At 44.8% G+C, this 18,099-nt stretch overlaps 1 protein-coding gene across 1 annotated transcript in view; it reads left to right on the top strand.

Moving 5' to 3' along the window:
* GPR161 (G protein-coupled receptor 161) overlaps positions 1-18,099 on the top strand; it is a 49,112-nt gene that overhangs the window by 13,118 nt on the left and 17,895 nt on the right. Inside the window, exon 2 of the mRNA XM_053605981.1 lies at positions 12,956-13,373. Within this exon, the coding sequence (XP_053461956.1) occupies positions 13,000-13,373 (374 nt within the window). The 5' untranslated portion in view covers positions 12,956-12,999. The remainder of the gene's footprint in view (positions 1-12,955; positions 13,374-18,099) is intronic.

The following is an 18,099-nucleotide window of genomic DNA, read 5'->3' on the forward strand; positions in this document are numbered from 1 at the left end:
CGTTGCCTCTGGCCGTCCTCAGAGTTGGGGAGGTGTCTCTCCAAGATTAGACCCCAGCGGGATCACTCTATTGTTGCTGGATCTTTGTAGGGAGTGACCCTGTGTAGTTCCTCTGTGGCTGCCCCAGCCAGGGAGTTCTTGTTGCGGAAGCAGCTCCGAAGTGTGACACACCTGGATCCAGCAACAGGGCGGGAGGTGGTATGCACGGTTCTGGGAGTGCCTGGCGCCCAGTGACTTTGGCACAGAAAGCCCAAGGCTCCAGCAGTCTCTGGCCAGGAGAAGGGCTTTGAGCAGAGGCAGGGAGGGCTCCAGAGGGCACAAGGCTACCAGAGTTTCTGGCCAGACGAGCGGGCTGGTGTGGAGGCAGGGAGGGTACAGGAGGGAGGACGCAGGGTTGCGTTGCTCCCGTAGTTCCTGATTAGGGCATGCGGCTGCCCAGCGGGCATGGGTCGCAGATTGGGGGTCATGGCGCAGCTCTTATGGAGGTCCGGGCGGTGCCAAGCCTAGGAGTTTGAGATTGCTATGAGCTGTGATGCTACGGCAGTCTACCCAGGGCAACAGCCCTAGGCTCCAGTGTGCCAAAACCGGTCTCACTCTGCCCCTAAGGGTTAAGGCTGTAAGGCAGTTCAGTCCCCGCCTTTAGGCTGCTCAGTCACTAGGTTACTAGGTCCCACCAGATCTTTGCTCTGCAACCCTTAGGGCGAAGCTTGCTGGGGCAGTTCTCTCACAATGGTTCCCTGGGGCCCACAGCCAAACACTATTAGCTCTGTCCGGCTCAGCGGCTCAGTCTGGGTCCCTAGACAATGCCCAAAGTTCTCCGCACTCCTGTTCAAGCTCTCCCCAAGGCAGTTCAACTGAGTGCCGAGTCCAAAAACACCAAAACAGTTCACAGGTAAGGCCTTTCCGGTTTGCAGTCTCACTGCTGCTTGTACTTACCGCTGCTGGTGGGATTAGGTCGATCGAACACACGCAACCACTTGCCAGTTTTCTACTGTTTCTGTCCTCCTCTTGGGGTCCAGAAGTTTCTTGCTGACTCCCTGTATCCTCAAAGGGATGATTATAGGCAGATCCCACCAGCCAGAGATGCCTGGAGTCTTATCTCCCCCGACTCACCGTGCCCAGTTGTACGGAAGCTGTTACTCGGCTGCCATCTTCGAAAAACCTGCCTAGTTTTTCTTATGGTGCCTGTGCCTTCAGTTTCATAGCCAAGAAATTGTCAAATCCAGTGTCACAACTCGTTTATGTATTTTTGTGTTATTCCCAAGCCTCAATCTCTCCCCTACCCCACTTATTTGTTTGGTTCTTTCTCTTTTTCAGTAAACTTATTAGGCCAATAGATCAGTAAAAGATTTTATATTTATGAATCTTCATTCATTCATCCCACAAACAGGGACAGCATTCCAAGTTGAGGATGGGTATGAGCAAAAGCAGACTGGCAATGGGTGCACACAGCACAGCTGGCTGGAGCACAGGGTCCATGAGGGGTGGGTGGGTGAGAATCCTGGCAAGAAGACCAGGCTAGACCATGTGAAATCTCTCCTGCTGTGGTGAATAGAGTCTGTATATTGAAGATAAATGAAAGACTCCCAGATGTAGGATCAAGTTGTAGATACCTACCGTTCTTGTGACTTTAGTCTCCTAAGCTTCCTTTCCCCATTTTATTTATCTAACAAACACTTAAGTGGTACCAAGCACTGTTCTACGTACTGTACAAATATTAACTCATTGACTCCTCCCATCTTCCCTGTGAGGTAGGTACTCCCATTATTCCTGGTGACAGATGGGGAAACTGATGTCCAGAGGGGTTAGCATGTCAAGGCCACAGAGCCAGTAAGTAGTGGAGCTGGGAGTTTGAACCCAGGCTTTCTGGTTCCAGAAACATCCTCTTAACTGTTATGTTATACTGCCTCTTTAAAAGGGGGGAGAAGACTCATCCCTACCTCTAGAAGTTGCTGAAAAAAATTGAATGAGGTGATATGTATTGTAGTATGTCATATGTTGCAGTGTTTTCGCAAATACTGATTATTATTAATTAATACTACTTAAGCAACACGCTGGAAAATGGGTCCAATTCTCAAGGGTATAGGGGGAAAGGAATGGATCAAGGATTGAGATTGATCCTTGGGAATATCTACACTGAGGAACCAAGAGCTTGGATTTGAAAAGACTCACTACTGATGCCCTTGAGGACAGTGTCATAGGCAGTGGCGGAAGATGGAGAGGAACTGTGGATTGCAGACTTCCAGCGTACTCGCAGAAGGGTGCTGTGAGGAAGGAGGTACTCATACTCACATTGGTTATGCACATGTGGACAGCACGAAAACCAGGCCTCTCTCCCACTGGCAAATTAAGAATTCAAAAGGGGACTATCGAGCCATTCGGGGTTCTGACTCTAGCATTCCCTCTTCCTGGTGCATTTTCCCAAGCAGACCAGAGCTCAGACCCCTCCACATGTTAAGTGGAAGGTTTTGAACAAGGATGCTGGTGGACTTGTGGTGCCCTGACGGGCAGAAGAGCAGGACTCTGCATTGCCACAGACTCTGGGTGGGCCCATCACTCTGCAGAGGCCAGGCCCCTGGCCCTGCCTATTTGCATCTGATTTCTTTAGAACAGGGCATCTGGTGGCCACAGCTTTCAGGCTGGTCAGCTCTTCATAAATACTGCCTATGGGCTGCATGGAGTGGGCATGAAGTGGTGTGGCCTGCTCTAGAGACGGCCGCAGGGGAGGAAATGAACCACTGCCTTGTCCAGGTATATTCAAGGTTATCAGAAGAGAGCTTTATGAAATTATTTTTTCAGGCCAGGCATGGTGGCTCAAGCCTCTAATCCCAGAACTCTGGGAGGCCAATGTGGGTGGATTGCCCGAGCTTACAAGTTCAAGATCAGCCTGAGCCAGAGTGAGATATTGTCTCTCAAAAAAAATAGCCAGGCATTGTGGGAGTCTGTAGTCCAAGCTACTTGGGAGGCTGAGACAAGAGAATTGCTTGAGCCCAAGAGTAGAGTTTGCTGTGAGCTATGATGCCATAGTGCTCTACCAAGGGTGACAAAGTGAGATTCTTGTCTCAAAAAAGAAGAAGAAGAAATTATTTTTTCTAGAGTAGCATGCTGGGGAGGACATGTGTGTCATTAGAAAGGTGTTAGGGCCTGTGTCTTCTGACCTCCGCATCCCTGCGGTACCCACTGCCACCTGTTGCTGGCAGGCCCTCCGGCTCTCCTGTCATGGCCCCAGTTATGATGGGCATTGTGGAGCTGGGGGATGTCTCCTTTTCCTAGTAGTTTGTGGGCTGGGACATGGGTTTTCTGACTCCAAAAAACTGCACATTACGGGTAAAAAGCTTCTTCTGCTGCCATATGAGGAGAGTCCACAATATTGGGGCCCAGAGGTCCCTGGCGAGGTTCACGTCAAGGAGAGGAGGCTAAGAAGATTCCAAGGAGGAGTCTGAGGTAAGCAGAGCGGTACCTGAGGAAATGGCCTACAGGAGAAAGAGAAGGTTCCTGGTACCGATGTCCAAAGAGGTACAATCTTGATATGCTGTGTGTAGATGATGACGCATCAGAGGATGAGCCAAGACTCCTCAGGTTGCAAGTGATGAAACCCGGGAAAATTAGCATAAGTGAAGGAAAAAATCCACCGGCTTAGGTAACTGAGAAGAGCAAGAAGATTCAGAATCTTTAATCCTTTTCAGCATTGGTGGCTAGATTCTCTTGTCTCCCCACTCCCACCTTCCCCCTTGACCTTGTGCTCTTGTTTCCAGCTTTATTCGCTGGTAAGCCCTGGAGTCTCCAGGATGGCAGCTACTGCAACCCCAGGCTTGTATTTTACGAGTCTGCCAACCATATGGTGGACTAGTCTGTCCTCCAGCAATTCCAGCCAAAGTTCTGGGCCTATGGATATGTGACTATCCCTAGACTAATCACTGTGATTAACCAGCCTATACCCTAGATCAAGAGGGACCCGTGGAGGACAGGGGATGTTAGCTTCATCTAAATAACATGGCCTAAAAATAAAGGTCATTTCCTGAAGGGAAAGGCTAAACTCTCCAAATGGCCATGCTAGCATGCAGTGAAGCCATTCTGTGTATCACATGCTGTTCCAGGTCCTTTGGGTGAGTAAACTCAGTCCTCGCAGTAACTCTGTGAGGAAGATGGTATTTATTTTAATGGCAAGGGATCAGAAGCCAATTTCTTTCCTTAGGCTATGTAGAGGAGGTAGGCTTCGAACTCAGGCAGTTTGGCGGCCTTGGAGTCTCTACTCCTAACCACCAGGCACACTGTCTTTCTGTACATGAGCAGGACGAAAGCTCTCCATAAGTCAATCCAAATCAAAGAACTGTAGGTAAAAATATGAGGTGAGACCGCAAAATATCCAAATTTACACAATTAGGTAGGAGAGAGAAGCTACTCTTGTAATTCCAACTCAGGCATTTCTGAAACGATTTCTTGGGAATGATGCAACCAGTGTATAAAACACAGTAGGTACCTGTCTCAATATTCTACAAGGTTGCCCTGTTTTTTTACCCAAAATGATATTGATCCGTGACTTAAGTGTCAAGATTTAGCTTACAACAACTAGAGGCGGTCGCCAATAGTCTGATCCAGCAGATGGTTTACCATCCTTGTACAAGACTGAAGGGGTCCCCTAAGAGGAGTGACCACAATAAACAGAGCTGTGGTGACAGAGGTGAGTGATGTTCATCCTCCCTGGTGAGCTGAGAGGGGCAGCTGTCTTTCTCAGGGACAGTTTTCTGGTAGATTTATTAAATGCTTAGTTGTGTCTAGTTTTTTCTCAGGGGGCAGCGCGAGGTGATTTATTTAGCCAGAGAAGGATGCAGTGAGTGTGAGTGTTGTGAAACACCTTTGTGTCTGGCAACAGAGCTACCCAGGAGAGTGGAAATGTGAGTCACCCTTGAATTTGCTTCCACCTAATGGGCCCTGGCTTGCCAAGCCCTGGGTGAACTACCTGCCTGCCAGGAAGCTCCCACTGGCTGGGGCATTCCAAATCCCTGCTCTTGTTCTTTCAAGATCCTCCCCTGCGGGATTTGCCGGGGCCTGCGCCTTCTCCACTGCAGATCTCTTGGCACAGACTGGGAGTTTGGCTTTCGTTGGGTGGGCAGCTGTTTGGCTAACCTTCCTCTGCTGCCTCCTGGACAGGGTGGGACCAGCAAACCTCAAGGACTGCAGCCACTCTGGGCTGTCTGATTCTGCAGGTTGCTCGGGTGCCTGCTAACAGGGCCACTGGAGAGTGAGGTGGAGGTCAACTAGCACTTTATTCTTTCTTTCCCAATCTCTTGAGTTGGACGTTTTACATCTTATTTTTATTCTTTTAATAATGTTAATATTCATATTTGATTTAACAATGACAAAGGGTATTTTTTTGTTTGTTTGAGACAGGATCTTTTTCTATTGCCCTGCTGAAGTGCAGGGGTGTCATCATAGCTCACTGCAACCTCCAACTGATGGGCTTGAGGGATTCTTCTGCCTCAGGCTCCCAAGAAGCTGGAACCACAGGGATGTGCCACCACACCCGGCTACTTTTTCTTATTTTTTGTAGGGGTGGGGGGTGTCTCACTATGTTGTTCAGGCTAGTCTCATAATCCTGATCTTCCAGCCTTGGCCTTCCCAAGTGCTGGGATTACAGACATGAGCCACCTTGCTTGGCCTAATAATGACAAAGTTTTGAAGACTTTCATCAACAAATAAGTAGTGAGTTACTACTACCTACCAGGCACTTGTCCAAGTGCTGGAGAAACAACTGTACCCAAAGTCCCTGTCCCAAGTACATACTAACTTGGAATTTTTTTTTTTTTTGAGACGGCTTCTCACTCTGTTGCCCTGGGTAGAATGCCATTGCATCATAGTTCATAGCAACCTCAAACTCTTGGGCTCAAGTGATCCTTTAGTCTTCTCTTCCGGTTCACCGTCTTTCTTTTTAGCTAAATCTGCTGTTTACTCGTTGAATTTGTACTTTTGATGACTAAAATTTTAATTTCAGGAAGTTCTATTTGGTTCTTTTTTACAATTACTTACATATTTTTTTCATGTCTTGTTCTTTAATTATGGTTTCTACTTTTCCTTTTAAAGCTTTTAATGGTATTGAGTTTATAGTCTCTTTCATCTTTTTCTATTAATTCAATCAAGTTCTAGGAATGTCGACTCTCCTGTTTTTGGGTTTGTTGACTGTCTCTTAAGATGAATGCTATGTGCTCACTTTCATTAGGTGTTTTTTGTTTGTTTTGTGAGTGTAGAAATACCCTGCATTTTGTGTTTACTTCTACCAGCATTAATCTTTATATGGGTTTATTAGCTTGGATTTCTGCACCATGCAGAATGTATATATTGTGAACCCTCATTAGCATGACTCATGTCTTAATGTTTCTCGTGTAAAAAAATTTCATGTTCTACCTGGAGCCTCAGGTAAATGATTTTTTATGCCAGTGGGAGTTTTTCTAATCCTTTTTTCATGAAGAGGGAAACTCTCCTAAAAAACTAACTTTTTATGTAGGGTTTTGGTTCCATTTATCAGCCTTGTGGGGCTTAAAGTCATCCTCCCACATAAAAACCTCTGCCCTTAGGGACTTGAAGTCAATCTAATAACTTTCTGGTCACAGGTGTGAGATTAATACTTTGGGTTTGAAGTTTTTTCTCTGTTACCTGTGGGTTTCCTTTTCAAGTTTTGCTTTTTTTTTTTTTTAATTAAAAAGTTTTGGGTCATATTTAACCCAGATTTCTACTCATTTGGGTTAGGAAAGATATTCATATAAGCTAAGTCCATCATGTTGCTGGAAGACTCCTGTAATAAGTGACAAACATACTTTGCTCAGTAAAGTGGTCATGCCTTATAAAGTAGTTTCTATTCATTTATCATTTGCCTTTTATTTTATATTTTCGATTTCTTAATCTTTCTGACTGCATTCTGGGGAATTACCCTGGAACGATTTTTTTTGAGACAGAGTCTCACTATGTCGCCCTCAGTAGAGTGCTATGGCATCACAGCTCACAGCAACCTCAAGCTCTTGGGCTTAAGCGATTTTCTTGCCTCAGCCTACCAAGTAGCTGGGATTACAGGTGCCTGCCACATCGCCTGACTATATTTTTGTTGCAGTTGTTTAGCTGGCCCGGGCCAGGTTCGAACCCACCAGCCTAGCTGTATGTGCCCAGTGCCCTACCCACTGAGCTACGGACACCACCAGCTCCTGAACCTATTTTTATATTTGTATTTGGATAGCAAGTTCATACTCACCTCCAATAACCAATCTAACACCATAGGTTCTTCCTTAACTTTCTCTTATTCTATAATTTGTGTCTCCTTTCTCCTACAATATGAGATTTGGTTCCCCTCAAAAGTATGTATGCTCAATTGCTCTACATTCAAAGTAGTTGTAAAAGTATAACACCAACATCAATCATCAACATCTAACCTACTAAGTAAACTTAATAGTTATTTTATCTATGGTAGATAATATACCATTGGGGGTATATGGCAGTGACTTTCAACTGGTGTGCTGCGGCACACTGGAGGGCCATGAGAGGATCTGAGGTTTGCCGCAAAAAAATTTTTTTTTAATTTTTAAATTTTTTATTTTTGAGGCAGAGTCTCACTCTGTCACCCTCGATAGAGTGCCATAGTGTCACAGCTCATAGCAACCTTCAACTCCTGGGCTTAAGCGATTCTCTTGCCTCAGCCTCCTAAGCAGCTGGGACTACAGGTGCCTGCCACACACCTGGCTATTTTTTATTGCAGTTGTCATTGTTGTTTTTTAGCTGGCCCGGGCTGGGTTTGAACCCACCACCCTTGGTACATGTGGCTGGTGCTATAACCACTGTGCTACAGGTGCCAAGCCATGCCACAAAAATTTTTAAAGATCATTAATTAAATTATTTTTGAAACCAGTTGAAAGCACAGTAAGTATATATTTTTCTTAATTTATTTTTTGATCAGCATAATTTAATTGTGCCACAGAAGTTTAACTATAGGTTCAAGTGTGCTATGAGTAAAAAAGGTTGAAAAACACTGGTATATAGCGAAAGTATTGTGTTTAAAAGTAACTTGTCTTCATTCATTTCTCTGTATAGTTATATTATCAATCTAATATACATTAAGCTTATTTTTTCCACGTGCAATCAATTTTAGGTTTACTTTTTGCATACATGTTGACTTAATTTTATTATTTTAGTATGTAAGATATTTATATGGCCCCCAAATAAAAACTATAAAGAACACTTAGAGAAATTTCATGCTAATTTATTGTTCATGTATATCTATTTGAATAAATAAACATAGTTATTTTATGGTGGCCACAAAGTTCACATGAAATTTAATAGTGTGCAAACTGCGCAGGAACTTTGTGGCCACCTTGTAGATATTTGTGTACATGTTTTCTCATTTCAACTTTTTCTCACTTATTTCCAAGTATTTTTTTGTTTTTCTTTACAATTAGTGCCTAAATGAACAAAATAAGCTTGTACATATGTAATTTTATGTTAGGAACCTGTATATTCAGGTTGCTGAGCCAAATGGTGTGTGCTTGTGCGGTTTCCTTGGCTGTTGCCCAAGTCCTCCCTTTAGGGCTGAGCCATTTGTGCCCCACTGGCAGCGTAGGAAAGTGCCTGATTCCCCGTGGCCTTGCTGGCAGGGAGTACTGCTGATGTTTTGAACTCTTTTGCTGCTCCGAAAGGAAAGAATGATATATCAGTGTTGTTTTAATGTGCATCTAACTTATTTTCAGCAAAACTGGGCATCATCGTGTATGTTTAAGTACCAGGGGTTAGCGCTTGTTATGAACCCTCTATTTATATCTTTGTCTTAGTTTGCTTTGCTTTCTGTTGCTTATAACAAAAACCTGAAACTAGGTAATTTATAAAGAAAAGGGCTTTAGTTCATACAGTTTGAAGGCTGAGAAGTCCAAGGCCAAGGGATGGCATGTGGTGAGGGCCTTCTTGCTGGTTGCGAGTGCTGAGGTGGCACAGGGCATTACATGGCAAGGGGTATTATGTGGCTAAGGGCCTGACCTGAGTGTGCTAACTCAGGTCTCTCATCCTTTTCTCAGAAAGCCAGCAGTCCCAGTCTTTGATGACCCATAAACCGTTACTCCATGAATAAGTTAATCCATTTGTGAGAGGAGAGGTCTTATGATCCAATCACCATTCTAAAGGCCCTGACTTCTCAATACTGTCACATTGGGGATTAAATTTCAACATGAGTTTTAGAGGCTGGGTTGATGGCTCACTCCTGTAATCTTAGCACTCTTGGAGGCCGAGGCAGGAGGATCACTTGAGGTCAGGAGTTTGAGACCAGCCCAAGCAAGAGCAAGACTCAGTCTCTACTAAAAAAATAGAAAAATTAGCCCGGCACTGTGGCGGGCACCTGTCCCAGCTACATAGGAGACTGAGACAGTAGGATTGCTTGAACCCAGAAGTTAGAGGCTGCTGTGAACTAGGCAGACCCGCTAGTCTGGGCAACAGAATGAGGGTCTCTCAACAAAACCCCAGACCAATCTCTCAGACCTCTTCTGCTTCTCTCTCTCTCCTCGTCCCCCTTCCAGAAGCTCTGGAGCTTTTAATTCTTCTGTATTCCTTTCTAACTTCTAATAAAAGTCCTATCTTACCACTGGGGGGTAGAACCCCAAACCCCAAAAATACAAAAACAAAAAAATATGAGTTTCAGAAAGGACAAGCATTCAAACCATAATGATCTTTTACTCACTTTTTCTATTCTTGCTTTTCATCAGTTTTTCTTTTTGTTTTTTAGAATTTCTTTATAAATTAGGATATTAATCCTTTATACGTGATATTAGTTGTAAATATTTTCTCCCCTTATTTCATCAGTGATTCAAGGTCTATTTTCTTTTTTATTTACTTATTTATTTTTTGAGACAGAGTCTCACTATGTTGCCCTTGGTGGAGTGCTATGGCATCACAGCTCACAGCAACCTCAAACTCCTGGGCTTAAGCGATTCTCTTGCCTCAGCCTCCCAAGTAGCTGGGACTACAGGTGCCCACCACAATGCCCAGCTATTTTTTGTTGTTGTTGTTGTTGTTGTTATTGTTGTTTAGCAGACCTGGGCTGGGTTCGAACCCGCCAGCCCCCATGTATGTGGCTGGTGCCCTAACCACGAAGCTTCGGGCACCGAGCCTTAATTTTGTTTTTTAAATTGACAAATAACTGTACATATTCATGGAGCACATAGTGATACTTCCACACATATAATGTATAGTGATCAGATCACTGTAGTTAGCATATCCATCATCTCAAATGTTTATCATGTCTTTGTGTTGAGAATGTTTAACATCCTCCTTCTAGATACTTGAAACTGTATATTGTTGCTAACTATTGATATCCTACCTTGATATAAAATGCTAGAACTTAAGGTGCCCATCTACCTGTAATTTTCTGTCCCTTAACAAATCTTTCCTTCTGCTACCCTCTCCCCTCCCCTTCCTAGCTTTAGTATCCTCGATTCTAATTTTTGCTTCTATGAGATCAATGCAAAGTCCATTTTATTTATCCCATATTACCCTTGTGCAGTTAACTCAAGAATAATATGCATATGTAGAAACTTTATTTTGATACATCGATTAATAATTTACTTATAAGAGTTAACAAAACCCAGAACTCAGCAGCTAAAGACAGAAACCAAAAACAGTCTTGCAGAGATACAGACGTGAAGCATATACCTGCAAAGTCTATTCATGGCACAAAGCTGGAGTAACTAATTTGTTGCATAACTGAACCAACATTTAGAATATTTTAGCAGCCTAGAAATACGGGCCAAAATGCACAAAATAAAATTTAGTAGAAATAATATTTTGCACTTAGGCTTAAAAACATTAATTCCATATGTTCACAATTGGAGACATCTGCTTTCACAGAGATTCATTATGTATAAACTTCGGGTTTTAGTTGATCTTATACTTATATAAGCCTAGCAGAGTGATGTGGTTGTTGCAAGAAAATGTATTCTTAGAGTGTATAGTGGAAGAGGATTATCCTGATCATGGAGAACATTGCCCCTTTGGACTTGACACTTATCAGACCATATCCAGAATGGGATGTTCAGTTTTGGGGACCACAAATCCAGAAGGTCGTAGTCATCTGGGAGCAAGTCCAGAGCAGGGAGGCTGAATAGCGAAGGGTCTGGAAACAATACAGTGACAAATGATCAGAAGGTAGAGAGGTTTATTTATATCTATTTTTATTTATTTATTTATTTGAGACAGAGTCTTGCTCTGTCACCGTGAGTAGAGTGCTATGGTGTCATAGCTCATTGCAACCTCAAACTCTTGGGCTTGAGCAATCCCCTTGCCTCAGCCTCCAGAGTAGCTGGGACTATAGGCACCCGCCACCATACTCAGCTAGTTTTTGATTTTTAGTAGAGACAGGGTCTTGCTCTTGCTCAGGCTGGTCTCGAACTCCTGAGCTCAAACAATCCACCCACTTTGCCCTCCCAGAGTGCTAGGATTGCAGGCGTGAATCGCTGTATCTTGTCAAGAACTGGAGAGATTTAATCTGGAGAAGGAAAGCAAGTAATTTTGAAGTATTTGAAGGCTACCAAAAGGAAGAAGGGTTTGAATTGCTTGCTGCTCCAAAGAGCAGGGTTCGGATCAGTGGTTATAACCTGCAGCACAGTCAGGCTCACAATAAGGGAAATATTCTTACTGGTACTTAGGACTGGAGGGGCAAGGGCTCCCTGTGTCAAAGCTGTTTGGATAGAGTGGACAGATCTACCAAGTGGGGTTCAGGGGTGTCCAGCCTTGGGCCCATGGGCCACATGAAGATTATTTGAGAACTGTTTAACTTAATCTATGGTTTTGGACATTAGGAAAAGTATGTATGAACCTTTTGTTTGCTAATCACCTCTCGTTAGGGTTTGTGTATTTACTGTGTGGCTTAAGACAACTCTTACTCTTCCAATGTGCAATAGAAAAAAAAAAAGTCTGGACAGTTGTGGGTGTGGGGATGGTCCTGCCACTGGAGGCAGTTTAGGCGCTAGAGTTCTTGTCTGGCTCATAGCAGATTTTCCTTTTCTTCTGGTGTCTGTCGTGAAGAGTGAGAGCATGTGCAGAGAGTGCTCTGTGGGATTTGGGGGCTAAAGTATATAAAGGGTTTTGGAGAAACATCAGTCTGTAGGATTTAATGTTAAAACATGTCAACCTTGAGTTTTAGCCAGGATCCTGAGCCAGTGTCCTGTAAGCACTGCACAATGTCCTGCAAACAAATAATGGTGTCTCAGCTGGTGCCTCCACTTAACCCTTTACAGTTAATGCTTGCCCTCCCCCTCCATGGCAAGCTCCCTGCCCCAGTGTGCTTGTTTAAAATGCAGGTTCCTACCATGGAGTGTTATTCAGCCATAAAAAGGTGGAGACTTTACATCTTTTGTATTTACCTGGATGGAGTTAAGGAACATCCTCCTTAGTAAAGTATCTCAAGAATGGAAAAGCAAATATCCAGTGTACTCAATGCTAATTTGAAACTAATAGATGAACAACTACAGGCCCTCACAAGAGAAAAGCACAATTAAATTCAAGTAGGGGGGAAGGGGATAAGGGAGACTTGGTAAGCTCCTACCTAGGGGGGCACAATGTAGGCGCATATGGCACACCTCCTGGGTGAATAAAACGCAGGTTCCTGAGTTGTACCTGGAATCTATGGGACCAGAATCTCATGGTGGAGCTCAAGTGTCAGCTTTCTGAACTGGCATTCAGGAGATTCTTAGCACATCAAAGGTTCTGAACCACTGGCCCTGGGGAAATGGCTAGGGTAGTTCAGACAGGGGAAGAAACCCCTCAGGGAGACCCGTGGGTTGCACACAGAGTTGGGTATAGAAGATAGGTCGCTTATGTAGGGCTTGAGTGGAGACAACAGGCTGAGAGTTTCTGGACCAACTGGTGGCCTAGGGCACAGCACTTCACTTCTCTAAGTGGAGACGATGTGATTTGATGAATCTTATTTTTCCAGTCGTCCAGCATGCTCTGCTCAGCCCATACCGGGGCACGCTGACCATGAGCCTCAGCTCCTCCCTTGGCCACAGCAAGGAGCTGCATAACCTTACTGCAGAGGAGGCTGGTGAAGGGGGTGTCATTGTCACCGAGTTCATCGCCATCATTGTCATCACCATTTTTGTCTGCCTGGGCAACCTGGTCATCGTGGTCACCTTGTACAAGAAGTCCTACCTCCTCACTCTAAGCAACAAGTTCGTCTTCAGCCTGACCCTGTCCAACTTCCTGCTGTCCGTGTTGGTGCTGCCTTTCGTGGTGACCAGCTGCATTCGGAGGGAATGGATCTTTGGTGTGGTCTGGTGCAACTTTTCTGCCCTCCTCTACCTGCTGATCAGCTCGGCCAGCATGCTCACCCTCGGGATCATTGCCATCGACCGGTAAGCTTGCCTGAGACTTAGAGAGTTGGAAAGTCACAGAGTGATGGGTACAGTGATTTTTAGACAGCTTTAGCTCCTAGAGAGAGCATCAGGGGCCTGTCCCAGGGAGGATGAGCAAGCGAAGTTCTGCCTCTGCTCTGTCTCCGCAGCCAGGCATATCTGGTTTTACCTGTTTATATTGCACAGTTTTTTCTTTTTGTTTAAAGAGATTCCAATGCTTAAAAAAAGAGTTCAAGGAACCTCCAATTAACAATGGAGAAATGGAAGGTGAGGAAGGTAAAGGGGCGGAGTGGCGCTGGGGCCTGGGCCTGACTCGGCCTCTCTGTCTCCCCAGAGTGCTGCCTGCTGGGGCTTGTTTTGGTTTTGGCCTGAGCTTGTCCGGGTGCTGCCCAAATCAGAAACTTCATCACTCGTCACAGTACAGGGGGAAGGAAGATGGTGACACCTGGGAGAGGCTGCGTGCACTTCTAGACACCGGGGCAGCTCCCCGCTCAGTATAGCTGGCACACGGGAAGGGCTGGCCCTGCCAGTGTCCCTCCCTAAATGTTACAGATTTTTTTGATTTCTGCATCGTGCAGTCAGATGTAGGCTCATGGGTCTCATGGGCTTGACAGTGGGTTTCCAACCCCTTGTTTATTAGGATTTTGCTGACACTTCTCTTGGGTTCATCACTGGCAAGGGCTGAACTTCTTAAGAACAGCTTCTCTGTATGTCTTTTTTTTTCCTCCAATAATAAAAGTAATGCAGCAAATAATAATGAATGAGATAAGAAAAACTCATCATCTAACCAATCCATAAGCAATCACTATGTATTCAGCATATTTGTCTCTAGTAATTTTTGGTTGTACATAGTCAATTCTTAAAATAGGCTCATGGAACTTATGGTTTTGTGACTTTTTTAACTAAACACATGATTCTGAGCATTTCCTTCCGTCTACAAAGACCCTTCAAAAACGTGATTTTTAATGGCTATGTGTATTCCGCTCCATGGATGTCCCGTAATTTACTTTTACAGTCCCCTATTACTGGATTTGTTGGTTTCAAATAGCTTATATTATGCCCAGTGGTTTGAGGAACCTGTATGTTTGTGGACTCGCTGTGTTTTCAGTAGGATAGACACACTTACTGGATTCTTGCTATCTAAACGGCAAATCGCCCTTCAGAAAGCCGTGCAGATGTGCACTCCAGCAGCCATTCATCAGTATCCTTTGAAGACTGTATAATGTTAAAAAAAAAAAAACCGTTTGGAAGTTTGTTGGCAATGGGAAGGAATGGGATCTCACTGTTGTTTTAATGTCTATTTTTAAACAAATCATTAATTTTAGAACATCCCTTCCTGGGCTCTGGGTCCTGTGGAATGTGTTATGAGGATTAACAGCTCCATCGCAGAGATGGGGCTTGGTCTTTCAGTGTCCCTCACATGGACGTGTGGATGCTGGGGAGTTAGTGCTAGCTCTCAGCATTGGTGGCTGCAGGAGGCTGTAAGCTGCTGACTTAGCTCTAGGGGCTAAAGAAGGGAGAGTGACATTTCCCACCAGCAAATGAGACAGACTCTCAAATCGTGCCATCAAATGCATCATCTTAGTGGGTTCACCTACTTCAGGGCCTTATTTGACCATGGGAGTTTTTGTTCACTATATCCTCTTGGAAAGGCCCTGTGCTAAATCTCTGGGGTGGTAGAATACGTGCATGAAGAGGTCTGCCCACTAGGGCTTTATGGTTCTTCAGTGGCAGAAGCTGACCTGCGAATGCTGATGTTAACACAGAGAAGTGACTGCCAGGGACAGCACTACCAGCTGCTGCTGCTGTTGAGTGAGGCACCGAGTGCTTCTGGAGGAGGGGGGTGGGTAGTGTTTGAGCCAGGTCCTAAGTAGCAAGTGGGATCACACAGACATGCAAGAGGTAGAAAGGGCCCTTCCAACTGAAGGAGCAGCATCTGTTTATTCAGTTGTTAAGCACGTATTAAGCACCCAATATATGCCTGGCATGGTGGTGCATGCTGGGAATACACAGCTGAACAGAATGAATGAACATGCGGATAAGCTCGCAGTGTGCGAGAGGCAGGCATGTGCTATCTTCGGCCCATGTGATACGTACACGACACTAGGATGTTTTAAGATGCTGTGAGAATGCAGAGGATTAGGATAGACAGAATGTAGTGGAAGTGCATGGGGTGTGTGCTGAGTGTGGGGTGTCTGACACAGTCGGAGCCCTGGGGGAAATGGCCACATGGGTCAGCTTCGTCCCCCTAGAGCCTTGATCCAGGCCCCTCAGGCCCCACAGCCTGGTTGCAGGGTTACCAGTGACAGGGCGGCTGGGGGAGAAAGGACTCTTGCCTCACTGCGATGGCAAGTTATCAAGGCCTGGTTATCTTTGGGAAATAGCTCATTTTCCCTTGCACGAGTTGGCGTTCTTCCCTTGCACATTGCTTTAGCCGATCTTTGTGACTGAAATATATAGATGCTGTAAAATTTGGTGTCTTTGGATATTTTAATGGCAGATGCAATTTCCTTTTCATTATTGGTCATTCGGGTGGCTTAAAAACACAAATTGTCTGGACCAACTACTATTTCTATGTTCATGGAAATGATCATGATTTCACCAGTCCAAGGTTTCTCCACCTCAGCACTATTGATATTTTGGGCCGGACAATTCTGGTGGTGAGGCGCTGTCCTGAACATTGTAGGACCTACAGCAACATCCTAGCCTCCACCTGCTTGCTGCCAGGAACTCCTCCCTAGTTGTGACAACCCACAGTATCTTCAGACATTGCCAGATATCCCCAGGGGTTCCCAGCTGAGAGCCCCAGCTAAAGAAATTATCAGACTATTACATAGCTGAGTACAAGGCATCTGTCTTGTAGCCTCATAAAAGGAGAGTAAAGACAGAAAGTAAAAAGCAAGGCTGCCTGGGGTGAAATCATATTTGGGTGTCAACAATCCTAAACCAGGCTCCTGGGGATGCCATGTGACCCATGAAGAGGGTCACTGTGGATACGCCTATAATGTGCTTGTGAAGCGGCTAGGCTGTCAGGTGCATGTAAAATAGTTCTCGGATTTTCATTCCATTTTCCATGGGTGAAACTCCAGGTTTCTAAAATAGTATTTCAGTACATAAGAGTAGCCAGAACAATGGGATGTGTAGCGAAGATCACTAAGAATTCTAGGAGACTGTTCAGTGTCAGCTAATGTATTGCCCCAAGGTAGCTAGAATTGGCTTAGATTTCATTTGTGCTTTTGGTTGCGACAGCTTTTTAGAAATAGGGATTGCTTTCAAAGTGGCTAGTCTTGTGGCAGGATTGCTGAGCCTCTGGAACACCCATGTGCTGCAGGACATCATGAAATCTTGTTTTTGTTTTCCAGTTACACAGGACATCATGAAATCTTGTTTTTGTTTTGTTTTGATTAAATCATAACTGTGTACATTGATGCATTTATGGGGTTCAGTGTACTGATTTGATATAAATGTGAAATGCTTACATTGAACTGATTAACACAGCCATCACAATTATACTCTTTTCTTAATAGTTTTGAAATGTACCGTGGCATCATGCACATTGGGTGAGGTCCCCCCAAAGACCTTCCCTCCTCCCACCTTCCTCTCCCCTCCCCTCTATCTCTTCTTCCCTTCTATTTTCTGGACTATAGTTATGTTTTATCATTTGTATAAATGTGTAGGTGACATCCCGAAACCTTCCTGTGGTTTCAGGCATCATGGTGGGACTCATGTCTAAAAATGAATTGTTGGCTTGGTGCCTGTAGCTCAGTGGCTAGGGCGCTGGACACATACACCAGGGCTGGCGGGTTTGAACCCAGCCTGGGCCTGCTAAACAACAGTGACAACTACAACCCAAAACAGGCATTGTAGCGGGTGCCTGAAATCCCAGCTACTTGGAAGGCTGATGAGGCAAGAGAATCACTTAAGTCCAAGAGTTTGAGGTTGCTGTGAGCTGTGACACCACCACACTCTACCAAAGGCAACATAGTGAGAGTCTGTCTCAAAAAAAAAAAAAAAATTGTTAGAGAAAAGATTGAATAGAGAAAGCCAAAGAAAGCCCTTCTTTCTGGGTCTGTGTTAACTCACAGGGAGTGGTACAGGGAGTTGCTTTAGTTCTGTGTTTCCCTTTGAATCTGCAACTAGGTCTCCGTGAAGCTTTAGCTTAAAAAACAAACTGCAGATCTATGATTGAGAGAACATGTAAACCTATTTTTTTCTGGGAAGATGTGAGAAAGTTCTGTATCTCAATAGAGGTATAGAGTCATGCATTTCAATGTATATAAATTGTACTCCCCTGCCCCTTACCCTCCAATACTAAATACAGAGTAACCCTGGAGCGCATGGCCGTAGCTGGCAGGGCTGTGTCCCACGGGCCTTTTTGGATTCTAGGAGACTGACGCTGATGGAGGCAGCACCAGAGTCCATCGCCCAGAGTTCTGACAGGACTGTGGACTCAGCTTGGGAGAGATCACCACCACGTCCCACTGGAACCTTAGTCAGTGAGAGACATAAACATCATTTGTTACCTTTAAGAAGTCTTGCTAGAAAGTAATGATAATAAGTGGGTGTTGAGAAGAGCCAGAAGGAAATCTGGCAGAGGACAGCTTAGGAATCTTAATCATTTTTATGGCTGTCAGACAAGGCTGGTCAAAGGACCAGGACCGCTAACAGTCACCAGACTGCGCCTCCCACACCCACCATACACCCCACCCCCTCCAGGTGTCTGAGC

The sequence above is a fragment of the Nycticebus coucang genome, chromosome 10 (genome assembly GCF_027406575.1).
Source record: "Nycticebus coucang isolate mNycCou1 chromosome 10, mNycCou1.pri, whole genome shotgun sequence".
NCBI lineage: Eukaryota > Metazoa > Chordata > Mammalia > Primates > Lorisidae > Nycticebus > Nycticebus coucang.